General features: G+C 50.4%; 2 protein-coding genes across 5 annotated transcripts in view; one reads left to right on the top strand and one right to left on the bottom strand.

The window, feature by feature from the left end:
• The window catches only part of DUOX1 (dual oxidase 1), a 27,531-nt gene extending 18,288 nt beyond the window's left edge, over window positions 1-9,243 (bottom strand). The window contains exon 1 of one of the 2 annotated variants that reach the window (XM_015279085.4): window positions 8,732-9,243. The gene's annotated coding sequence lies outside the window, so the exon portion shown is untranslated. Of the gene's footprint in view, window positions 1-3,329; window positions 3,461-8,731 lie in introns of those variants that run through there. The other variant, XM_025153959.3, reaches the window with a different exon arrangement.
• Window positions 3,439-12,134, top strand: DUOXA1L (dual oxidase maturation factor 1-like). Of its 3 annotated transcripts, none has more exons than XM_025153964.3 (8): window positions 3,439-3,468; window positions 4,618-4,708; window positions 5,943-6,099; window positions 6,393-6,450; window positions 9,107-9,241; window positions 9,435-9,648; window positions 10,201-10,415; window positions 10,858-12,134. In XM_025153964.3, exons 4-8 carry the CDS (start codon window positions 6,405-6,407, stop codon window positions 11,055-11,057), a joined length of 810 nt encoding a protein of 269 aa, XP_025009732.1. In that variant the 5' UTR covers window positions 3,439-3,468; window positions 4,618-4,708; window positions 5,943-6,099; window positions 6,393-6,404; the 3' UTR covers window positions 11,058-12,134. The 3 variants fall into 3 exon arrangements, with proteins under 3 accessions (XP_025009732.1, XP_004943671.1, XP_015134572.1); XM_004943614.5 differs by having other exon boundaries at window positions 5,943-6,253; XM_015279086.4 differs by having other exon boundaries at window positions 3,439-3,627; window positions 5,943-6,253.

Below are 12,134 nucleotides of genomic sequence, written 5' to 3'. Positions count from 1 at the left end.
TCTACAAAGACCCTGAATCCAGAGCAAATGTCATCAACAGGACATGAACCTTCAAATCCTTGGCGAACACCTGACTGAACAGAGGGATTCCCGGCCATAAACAGCAAAGGTTATCTTTTTTTTTTTTTTCTTAATCACAAATGATATAATACTGCCACCAGCTTTCTATGCACAGGAATACCAAACTTGGATATGACTCCAAAATAGGGTTTTCCACTAAATATGGTCTTTGCCCACTTGGTCCAGCATTATGGGTGAGTAGCAGCATTGTGGGTGAGTATCCAAAGGCTAACATCATTTTGGATGAGCTGCATTACCAAGAAGTATGGAGATACACAGATTTCCCAGATTCCTACATTGCACCATCACAATTCAACAAGTCCCTTTTAGCTTCCCCCCCCCCCCCCCCAGTTGTTTGAAACAAACCTTGAGAAACACTGGTTTCAGGAAGGCTGACACATAGCCAGCAATTCTGCAGGTTTTATTTTTGACTTTCTGCTAATTGCAATGGAGGTTTTTCACTGATTGTTATCAGTGGCACAATTATAACGCCTATGTCAGTAAGTATATTATCCATGTGCCTAATGAAGTGGGCTGAGATTTACCATTTGTGCTCACAGTTAATTGCACTTGTGAAGTTGGATACTTATTGCCAGGTTGTGAATGCAGCATAGAAACCTGAATTAACGCACTTCTATCAGAGATTTCTGGAGTGCCAGAACCCATTCACCATCACCACATGAATTGTCTCCTGCTGGATTTCTCTCCTGCTCACCACAATGTCACAACCCTTATCTACAGCTGAGGCCTGAAGGTGAAGATCTACCAAAGTCAGAAAGTGTGGCATGAAGCCATGACCCAAAGTACAACGCCGTAGGCACAGCATAGCACCTGTTCCCCTTCCCCTTGCTTGTTCTCACTGGAGGCCAGCAGAAAACAATTTTGAGAATTCCTTCTGTCACTGAGCATACCTCCCATTTTCTCAGCTAAGGGAATTACTCTTGATTCAGACGAGACAACAGGCTGGTTCTCATGCACTTCTCATCTCTTATCGCCCAGTCCATCCCAGACTATGGGGAGGCCTTGGAGATCTTCCAGCCCTGGGCAGACTGAGTCAAGGCCAGTATGATACAATCAGTGTGGCTAGCTTGCTCCAAGCTGTAGGTTGGTCGATAGGATCCTGGACCATGCATCCTTTTCCATCAGTGTGAAACTTCCCTTTCATGCCTTTCCACTACCTTTATGCTTTCCCATGAATTATCATATCTGCAGTGTGTCTCTCCGAACCAATCCTCAAGCGCAATCTCTCTTTCCCAAGAACACCTCTTCATGGCAGAACTTGGACTGTGTGGGCATGGGGGGCACTGACACGTCTCCCATCCGTCAGACTTTCTCCAGCCATTGCTGGGAAATCTTTCAAAGGCAAGGCTGAGTGACAATCAATCCTTACAGGATATCCTCAAGAAGGGGAAAATGCACATCTAGGCTTGGAATCCCATGTCCTAGGAAGATGGATCTCCCAAGAGCAGTACTCAGCTGTCCCCATCAGCTCCTTTCCCATGCTTTCCTGGTATTGTCTCCATGAATTGAAGATCAGTTGCCTGGCTTCTCTAGAAAGAGCCTCCTCTTTTTATATGTGCCTCCAAGCCTCCCAAACTATCCAGTGATTTCCCTGACATAATGAAATTGAGATCAGCCTTGGAAGCCCATGGAGCAGCTTGTTGATTGAAAGATTTCCAGTTTTGGTTCCGAAGACTTGTAAAATGTATCAGAAAGTTTTCAAGGTCTGATGAGCCCTCTAGGCTTTGCTGTTCCACAGATTTCCTGTGCCACACTGGGAAACCCACAGACTCCACTTGCACGTAGTGGAAGCAAAGATCAGCTTCCTCAGTCCTGTCTTCTCCCATCAGAGAGAAAACCTGTGACCTAAAATTGAACTTTTACATCCCTCTGAGCATGTTGAAACCCTGACGCAGATAGCACAAGCATGTGGCTTCCCCCCACAGCCAGGAATCCAGCTCCACCTGATCTCAGCAGATTTGGCTCCCCCAGAGTCAGATCTTCATCCTCTAAACATCCCCAGAGCCCTTTCCAGAGCCATGTGTCAGCCAGGACTGTGAGCCTCATCAGTACCTTGGAGAAGTGGCAGCCCTGTAGCAGTGTTATCATGTAGGTAGAGAAGAGCAAACTCAAGGCACCTGTGAAGCCTGCAGTCTGATCCCTATGGTCCCAGCTAGTCACAGATTCTTTTCTAGTTTCCCTTTTGTGCTGGTGGGACAGACTGAGGGACTGACACTTTCCCAGCTAGCTAGCCAGCACTGGGGTTTGGGATCAGGATACATCTCTCCAGCCTTGGATGTTATCCAGAAAACAACAAAGCTGGGAACACACTGTAGATGACATTCAGACAGGGATTGGTCCCACCTGGGAACACTCTTGGGACCAGATGCCCCAGTGCCACCACAGTGCACAGGAGACATTCCCTCCTCAGGTGGGACATAAATCCCTTGGGGTTCCTACCTGCCCACATAGTGCCCGGTGCCCACACAAGATACAGACACACGTAACCCAAACTCCATGTCCTGTGCCTACCCTATTCTATGGCTGCAAACCTTCATGTATGGGGATACGTGTGGCTCCATTGCACCACACAGGAGGGAGATGTGCCTGACCCCTCACACAGATATGGACACCCACGACCCTGACATTCCAAGTCCTCCATGCAGGCAGGGACATGAGCAATCCCAGCCTCCCCAGTGCCCCATACAGGTGAGTGCTCCAAGCAGGCCAGGGCACTAACCTTAATCTCTTGGTCCCCCATTCAGAAAGGGACGTATATCCCTATCTTACCATTCCCTAAGCAGGTGGCCTGGCCACCTGGAGCTCAAGGAGGTGGGGACCCATGGCCCCATCCCACTCTGTCCATCAAGTTGGCACAAAATGTGCAGCCCAACCCCTTCAATACACCACACAAGCAGGGACATGCATAGTCCCTGCCACACAGCGTACTCAATGCAAGAAGAGACTGGAGTAGCACTATCCCTTGACCCCTGCCACTCCCTGCAGGCAGCCACAAACCTTAGCTCTACCCGTGCAGAGGGGACAGGTGTATCCCAGATCTCTCAGACCCCACACTGGCAAGGATAAGCAAAGCTCCGATACCTCAGACTCCACACTGGACACACGTGTCCCTCCCTGACTCCGGCACCACCGCACCCCCCACGCAGGTGGGTCACGCGTGGAACCGATCCCCAGCCCTCCGCACAGGCAGCGACCCCCAACACCCAGTAGCCCCCCACGCAAGGGAGGACACGACCCGCGGCACTCACCTGCTCGGCGGTGCGGAGGGCAGTGCGGCAGGGCGGGCCGTGCCGGCATTTACATAGGGCTCCGCACCCGCCGCCGCCTATAAGAACGGTGCGCGGGACGGTGCCACCCGAGAGCCGCCGCTACTGCCGCCGCCAGCAGGTAGGTTGCTGGAAAATGACCGCCGCGCCCCGCGCCGCCCCGCCCGAGCCCCGCTGTCCGCCACCGCCGCGCCCCGCTGGGGCGCCCTGATCCGGCCCCAGCCCTTCTCGAGCTCCGAGGAGCTGGTGTCCCCCGCGCGGTTGTATGGGTCCCTGCTAGGTGAGTGTGGGGAGGAAAGGATGAATCGCCAATGGATTTAGGATGAATCCTAAATTCAGTTCTTGTTTATCTCGTTTTGACCCTCTTCCAAGGGTGGGAGAATAAAGGGTGTCTCCACCGCTGAACTGTGGTGCTAATTGCTTGGTTCCCAAGGGTGAGGGATGGCCCTTGGGTGTTTTAGTGGGAAATACCAATCTGCAGCTCTCAGCAACCCAATCTAGGACTGCTGTTGACTCTGATGCAAGGTTTGAGCTGGACTTCCAGCCTGACACATTCCGTGGCAAGAAAATGTGATTTCTGTCAGTGGAAACTGCTAAGGTTTCAACATTCTTCGTCCCTAGCCCTTCTCCCTTGCCAGTACAGAACAAAAGATAAACATGCTTTTTAAATGTCAATTTCTACCAAATGACTGAACTCTTCCTTGAAGACATCTTTCAACTTTTTGTCTCTGTACACTGACAGAGGAGATGACAGGGGCTCTGGGGCTGCATGCGTGCTTCTGCATTGGGCAATGCTTTCCAGGGTTCAGCAACTTCTGTTTCTTCTGCCCTGAGCTGCAGGTCCCAGTTTTCCACTTCAAAGCTGTGAAAATGTCAGGGAATTGGTCTTCTGTGCAGGGATTCAAGCGAGAATGGTTGGACTGGCAGCAACAGAAAGCACCATTTCCCTGGAAACTCCCCCAGAAACTACTTTCAAAAGTGTAAAGGAAATACAGGCATCCTTTAATACTGTTTGAAGATTAAAATTAGATTTTAAATGGAAACATTTTCCACATTATGTGCTGGGTTTTCGGCTCTTACTTGCTGCTTGTAGTTTGATTATTTTAGTTTGCAAAGGGTTGTGTTTTGCTGGATGTAGTCAGGGAAAGCATTCCTTTCCTCCAGACACCTTTTGAAGTCAGGTCAAAGACGTAGGTGGAAGAGTGACATTCAAGCAATCAAGATTTGACTAGCTGTAGTCTAAATGAGTTGTTTATTCCTGCTGTTACAGCCTCTTGGACTGTCTGTGGGCATGTTTGCTGGAACCCTGTGACTGAACTTCAACCTAATATTGGAACTGAGTTACAGCTCCTTCTTGTCAGGTAATGCTAGTGGCAGTGGTGCTGCAAGGCTGGCCATCTCTGTATTTAGCTGCCCAGGGAAATATGTTGGAACAGGTACAGCGAAACAACGCAAGCTGAGCTTTATAAGTATGCTTGATGGCTCTGTTACTCTGGAACTGAGTGTCCAGATGAGAGCTGGAACAGTTGTGAGCCAGGCAATTTCCATGCAAAAGCAAGCGTCTGTTAAATTTTTTGCTATAATGGTCTCTGTTTCTTGACAGAGAGATATTCTGAAACAAAGAATTGCTTTATGGATTGAGAAGTGACTTCAGCTGCCCCCAAGAAATTGATTTAAGATCCTTAGTGTAATTCCCTCCCACTTCTGGGGATTTGAGACTCACACTTCTGTGACTGAATTGCTTTGGGTTGGATCTTACCTAAAAATATGATTATTATTGTTTTCATAAAATAAGAATAAAATCAACTCCCCCATGCAGGGACAGAATGAAATTGTATTTGATCATGAGTCATATTAGCTCTGGCATTGCCTGACTTCTGAAGACTTCCCAGGGTAGTTACATACAGAGATGCTATTAAATAAGGAAAATGAAAGGACGAAGCATGTAATCGGTTTTGGTAGAAAAGATCTAATCCAGAAATGGGGGAAGTTCTGTAATTGCTAGGACTGAAGCATTAGTGGGAGTTCAAAGTAATCAATGGGAATCACACAGGTCGTCTGCTGCTTGGTCTCATGTAGCTCAGTTCCTGATGCTTACACGCTCCAGTGCCTTGTGTTCTTGGACCCATATCCCAAAACTGTACTTAACAGTTCCTGGGAAAAGCCTCTGAGGAGAGGGGGTGGAAATGAAGGTGGTGGGTTTGCCCTGTTTGGTGTTGGTGCCCCTGGCTGGGATAATTCTGCTTCTGTGAAGTCAACATTCTTGGTGGTTCCTCGTCATTTTGGAGGAAGGCTGCATGTGCCAGCTCAGAGGAACAGTGCCTGCTGGCTTGCAAACTTCCTGGAAGGGCACACCATAAAGAGGAAGGCCCTGGCCGCATCTGCTGGAGGGAAAGACCCAGCTCTGCCTGGGGAGGAGCTGCTCAGCAGGTTTCTGGGCTTGGGCTGCTCCTCACAGACAGCAGTTGTGGTTCCTCACACTGCCACGAGCCCCTTGGGCTGGCTAAGCACTGAGCCAGGCGCCTCCTCTCCACCCCTGAGGGCTTTGGGTACTCCTCTGCCAGGCAGTATTTCACTGGGCTTATTTCCTTGCAGCGTCACGTTTCCTTGTCCCTCTGGAACAAGGAATTGAGGCCACCCTTCTGCAGCTGGTACTTCCAGAGCTGAGCTGGAACTAGTGACCACAGACTGGAGAAGCCAACAAGGCAGTCTGGGCCTGTGCTGTGACCACCTCTCCCACCACCGCCTGGAGGTGCAGAATGACTCTCTTTGATGGCATCTACCCCTTCTACCTGCAGCAGAGGAAGAGCTTTGTGTTCGATGTCAGCACCATCATTGTGGTTATCGTCTTCCTGATGCTGGCTTCCACCTTCCTGCTCATCATCCCGGGCATCCGTGGACGGGTGGTGCGTGACCCTTCTCCCAGGGATAAGCATCCACCCTCTGCGTTTGGGATGCCAGGGTGACCCTGGCTGGCTCATTGTGAGGCAGGAGGAAAGCCAGGGGCTGTTCTCCATGCCTGACATCCCATCTCTCCCCACACAGAGACTGTACTGGATGGTCCGTGCTCTCTTCAGCCTGATGGTGGGAGTAGTGATTGTTGGTAAGTGCTGCGCACCCCTCCAAGGGCAGTTCTGAGAGTAAGATTTGGCCCCGGGGCAAGGTCTGGGCACAGTATGAGTGGTGGCTTGGCAGGAGTTGGTTCCCCTACCCCTGCTATGCAAAACAGTGATGCAGCTCTCAGGTGGGCTCCCTTACCATCTGAACCACAGAATCATAAAATCATTACGGTTGGAAAGATCTCTAGGCTCATCTAGTCCAGCCATCAACCCATCCCCACCGTGCCCACTAACCATGTCCCTCATTGTCACATCTCCATGGTTCTTGAACACCTCCAGGGATGGTGACTTCACCACCTCCCTGGGCAGCCTGTTCCAGTGCAGTACCACTCTTTCAGAGAAGAATTTTTTCCCAGTATCCAACCTGAACCTCGCCTGGTGCAACATGAAGCCATCAGCTCTCATTCTATTGCTGTTACCTAGGAGAAGAGGCTGACCCACACCTGAGCACAACCTCCATTCAGGGAGTTGTAGGGAACGATAAGGTCTCCCCTGAACCATCCCAGCTCCCTCAACTGCTCCCCATAACACTTGTGCTCCAGACCCCTCGCAGCTTTGCTGCCCTTCTCTGGACACACTCCAGGGCCTCCGAGTCTTTCTGACACTGAGCATAGCACTGGAGATGCAGCCTCACCAGTGCTGGCTATAGGGGGATGATCACCTTTCTGCTCTTGCTGGCTGCACTATTTCTGACACAACCCAGAATGCCATTGGCCTTCTTGGCCACCTAGGCACACTGCTGGCTCATGTTCAGCTGAATGTCGAACAACAGACCTGGATCCTTTTCCTCTGCACAGCCTGCTAGACACTCTGCCCCAAGCCTGTAGCAATACCTGGGGTTGTTATGGCCAAATACAGGACCCAGTCCTTGGTCTCATTGAAGCTCATCCCATTGGCCTCAGCCCACTGATGCAGCTTGTCTGGATCCATCTGTAGGGCCTTCCTACCCCCAGGCAGATCTGCACTTCCTCTGAACTTGGTGTCATCTGCAAACTCAATGAGGGTGCACTCAGTCCCCTCACCCAAATCACCAATAAAGATATTAAACAGGACTGGCCCCGATACTGACCCCAGCACAGGGGCTGTGAGCACTTGGCGTGCCCATGTGCACTTTTGAATCTTTGCCTGTTCTAATGGCACTGAGGTGTCCCATGTTCCTCCAGCTGCACAGCCCAGTGCCAAGGGAGCGTGGATAAGGAGCTTGGACTGCAGCCAGACAAATTTGGAGACTTGCAGTGATGTAGAGAGAGCAAAACAAAACAGAATATAGTCAGGATGGAAGAAGGGGGTAGAGACTTTCCAGGGAGCAAGGCAGGAGATGAAGGAGAGAATTTGATTGGGCAGAGAGCAAGAAATCTTCTGTAATTAATGGGACTGATACTTGGAACCAGCAAGGTCCAGGCTGTGGGCATCTCAAATTTGGACAGAACTTCAGGGTGTATGAGAAGCCACTGCTGGGAGTGGAGGGAAGACGATGGGCAGAGAGAGCAACCAGTCCTGACCCTAAATCAAGGAAACTCTAGGGGATGATAAGCCCCAGGTCAACTTGAGGATTGAAGTACATAGCCAGACAGTGACTGGCCACAGCACTCTGCTGCCTGACACATGGGTTACGGGACCTGATCTGCCTGCAGTGGTCACCCTCTGCTTGGAAATGTCCAGGCACTGGGAGATGCTACTAGAAGTGCCGGGCTGCATCTGGCAGAGGGGTGGGGACAGCAGTTTGCTCCACAGCCTGAACAAGTTCAGCCCTTGCTCAGCCCTGGCGAACTATCCAGCGCTGCTCTCTGGACAAGGATGCAGCCAGGTGCTGCTTGGGTACACAAGAGGAATTGATTGTTTTAAAGCCAGTGTCAGGATTTCTGTCCGGAGTCAGCGGGGCACACTCAATGCTGCAGCCATGAAGCTGCTGCTGGATCAGGGCTCTCACAAGTTGACCCAGCTTACCTTCGGGCAGGTTTGGAAGGTCTTGTTCAGCCTGAGGTTCAGTCCTCACCCTTAATTTCAGCTCGTATAATTGCCAGAAAATTAAGTCCATCACAAAGTGAAAGTGTTTCAAAAAAGAAACTTTAAAAACAAACAAACAAACAAAAAAACATATAGCAGAAAAGATTCACATTCTTTCTTCTCTCCCAGCTGAAATGGCGGCACTGACCACCCCTCTCTGCCATTCCTATTTGACAAAAATTCCACTGAATTTTTATTATTCACTAACACTGCGATCAGCTGCTTAACAGGGAGCTTAATAATGGCAATGAAACTCACCCTGCTGCTGAGGCTGAGGAATGAGCTCATTTCCAAGCCCGGTCCCCCGGGGCCGCGGTGCTTGCCACGGTGGGGAGCATGCGGGGAAGTGCCGAAGAGGATGGCCAAAGTGGATTCAGGTTGTGGGGATCAGAGCTCCCCGCTTGTGGGACTGAGGGAGTGGATGCTAAGCAAGAGGAGGACAAGAGCTGTGCCAGGGCGTGGGGGCTGGTTGTGGCACGTCTTTGTGGCTGAATCATCTCTCCTGCCCTTCTTACACTCCCTTGCAGTGCTGCAGTGGGAATGCAGCAGCTTGTACTTGCATCCGGTCCACCCTGAGCTCATTAAAGCCCTGGAGCAAGCCTGCTTTAACCCTGATCGAACTTTTTCTGTCAGTTGTCCAGTTCACAGGGGACTGGGAGAGTGGCTGGGTGACAGCAAACACCTCCTACAAATCCTTCAGCTGTGCCGTGGTGAATGTGGACATCGGGCTGCACGTTGGCCTGGCAGGGGTGAACATCACACTGGTGGGTGAGTACCATGTCCCTTTCTCTTCAGACACAGCTCTGCAGAGACCATTGCCATAGGAGGTCTCCAAGAGCTGTTTTGAAGGCCTTGGTTTTACTGGAGGCTCCTGGACAATCTCTTGTCATCGAGATGCTCCTGGCTGTCAGTGCCCATTCTACTGGGCTGCAGCAGGACCTTAGTCCTCTTCCTCTGGCAGGAAACCCAGTGAATCAGGTCAATGAGACCATCAACTACAACGAGCACTTTGCCTGGAGCTTCGATGCAGACTACGACCACAGCTATGGCGAAGGCCTGGAGAAGGGGCTGCCCAGCCCCATCCTCTACGTGGCAGAGAAGTTCACCACACAAAGCCCCTGCAACGTGCACAGGCAGTACCGCATCTCCAGCCATTACGCATCAGCCAGTCTCTGGTGAGGCCTTCTCTGCAAGGACGTGGCCTTGTTCCTAGGTCTGTCAAGGTGGTGAGCAGTGGGTGGCAATTGCAAGTTGCTATGAGGAGAGCCATGTGTGTTGGGGGTGCTCTCTGAGGTCTGCTTTCAGACCACTGGCCCGTGCAAGGAGCAAGAGCTCCTGGACCACAGCTGAAGGCTTCCCTTGTAACCTAGCTCCTGAGGCCAGTTCAGAGCTACTGCAAACAGCTTATACCTACTTCTACAGGTGTCTCAGTCCTATGTGCTGCTCTCTGTGGTCTGCCCTGCACCACACTTATGTGGGCAGGGAGCCGAGGTGTTATAGATATGCTATCTGTGCTTTTGCTTTCTGGACATGGCAGTGTGAGCATTGCAAATCTCCCTGCTCAGCCTGGGAGACCAGGGATCGCTCCAGTCTGCCCATAGAGCTTCTTGACTTCATGCAGTGCAACCAAGATCCCAGATCTCTTCTCCCACCTGGAAATCGTCAGGTAAAGTGTCCTAGTCAGTGGCATTCGTACATCTTGTCCATTGGTCTTCTCTTGTCTCTAGGGTGGCCTTTTGCACTTGGCTCATCTCCAACATGCTCTTCTCCACACCCGTCCTAGTCTATGGAGGCTACATGATCCTGTTTACAGGGGCATTCATGATCTTCTCACTGCTCTCCTTCTCCACTGTGAGGAACTCCCTGGTGTGCCCAATCCAGTTTGGGACCACATCCCTGTGGATAAGCTATGGGGGATCTTTCTGGCTCACGCTAGCAGTTGGTAAGTACATCAAACTACACTAGGTCCCACCACAGGTGCGCAAGAGCCTCAGGGCTTTCTCCTTACCAGTGGAGGTGAGGGAGCTTGGGACTGCAGGCCAGTTTAGGCTTACCCTGTGTCTTGACACAACAGCTCCCAGCAGAGATACGGAGAGGGCTGGCAGAAGTGGGAGAAGCATCAGTGTCTTGAGGGTGGTGGAGATATTTTTAGTTCCTGAGTTGCAGCAGTGCAAAGAATTGGGGATCAATTGTTGGGGTTTTAAGACTTCTTGTTCTTTGATTATATGGTGGTCAGCACAGCAACTGAAACCACCTCATAGAGTAGAAGGCTATCTTCCATAAGAGAAGATGTCCCTTGGTTGGGGGCCATCAGAGTAGGGATATGGGGTGGGAAATGTGCTGGCTTTTACAGAATTGCTCACGGAGAGCATGTTGTTTTCCAGGCTTGCTCTGTTTTGTGGCTGGGATCACTGTTGTTGCACTGCACTACTTCAACCCTGAACTACTGAAAACTTTCTTTGATCTCCATGAGAACAAAGCAGAGGACTATCGAGAGATGACTGAAGTGTATGTCAACCTTCAGTTCATGAACAGTACACTGTCTCCTCCTCAACCCTCGAAACTTACCCCTAATGACATCTAGAAGAAGAGTTTTCCTACTCCTTACCTGAGAGTGGGCCTAAGAGTGCAGAGCACAGACCCTTCTTGATGTTTCCTGAGACTCATCTATCCATCTAATTGTCTTTGAAGAGTGCACAAGTCCACATTAGGATGAGGACTTGCTCAGAACTACATTTGCAATCCCTGATTGTTCTCTCCAGGACAAGAGCAGCTTTGCAGTGAGCCAGCAGGCTGCTGGCAGTATAGCTCAGACCTCCACAACCTGAGCTGCACGCTCACTTGGAGATCCCTGTCTGAGGAGTAACTCCCATTCCTGCTCTATGCCCTGCCACAGCTTGGTGCAAGGGGTTTCTGATGGCCAGTTCCCATACCAGTGGGTGAGATTTCCCATACTGGTAAGATTTCTCTTCGAGGCTGCCCACTACTCCAACAGCCAGCAATCAAACTCGCTCAGTCTTTCTTTCCCAAGCACTGACGTCTAGCGTAGACCTTCAGATGTTCCTAGGAAAGCCAGGCACAGACCCAAACTCCCCCAGGCTGGATGCTCTATGAGCCAGAGTATAAAAGATGGCTACAAAATTAAAGATTGAGCAAATGTACTGAGGAGCTCGCCAGGGGGAATGTGGTGATGTGATTATTTTCACTTTCAGACTTGGGTTTTATTAGATAAGAATTGTAGCCTAACATGGGCCAAAAAGATGCCACGGAAAAGATAGGAGAGATAAGAGTGCAATTACATCCATTCTCTTGGATGGGCTCCATCCAAGTGGAACACACTTGGGCTAGCTGCGCTTGTCACAAAATGCAGCCCTGTGTTAGCCCCAGCCTGCCTGTAGCCAAGGCGAAAAATTGAGTGCATCAAGTTGCATTATTACAAACAAAAGATGAGCTCTGGCACTAAACCCACTGGCTCCATGAGACTTCCATTGGCACGCGCAAGGAGGTTGTCATATCTGGATGCTGAGGAAGGACTCTTGCTGTTTCGTTACGTTACTTTCTCCTTTCACATGATGTTTGTGTTGCTTTGGTGTGATTTGTTGCTGGCAAGAACTATTGGTTTTAATAATTTTTTACTGAAAACTACTTCTTTTTTCCTACA

This window comes from Gallus gallus, chromosome 10 (assembly GCF_016699485.2).
Source record: "Gallus gallus isolate bGalGal1 chromosome 10, bGalGal1.mat.broiler.GRCg7b, whole genome shotgun sequence".
NCBI classification, from domain to species: domain Eukaryota; kingdom Metazoa; phylum Chordata; class Aves; order Galliformes; family Phasianidae; genus Gallus; species Gallus gallus.
Note: the sequence above shows the minus strand (reverse complement) of the source record. Positions and strands in the feature narration are given on the sequence as shown.

Bases quoted from the DNA above. Each gene is read 5' to 3' on its own strand.
- DUOXA1L (XM_004943614.5), top strand. From the start codon at position 6,107: ATGACTCTCTTTGATGGCATCTACCCCTTCTACCTGCAGCAGAGGAAG. The intron at 6,451-9,106 runs GTAAGTGCTGCG...TTTTTCTGTCAG, and splicing joins GGTGGGAGTAGTGATTGTTG to TTGTCCAGTTCACAGGGGAC. The intron at 9,242-9,434 runs GTGAGTACCATG...TTCCTCTGGCAG, and splicing joins GGTGAACATCACACTGGTGG to GAAACCCAGTGAATCAGGTC.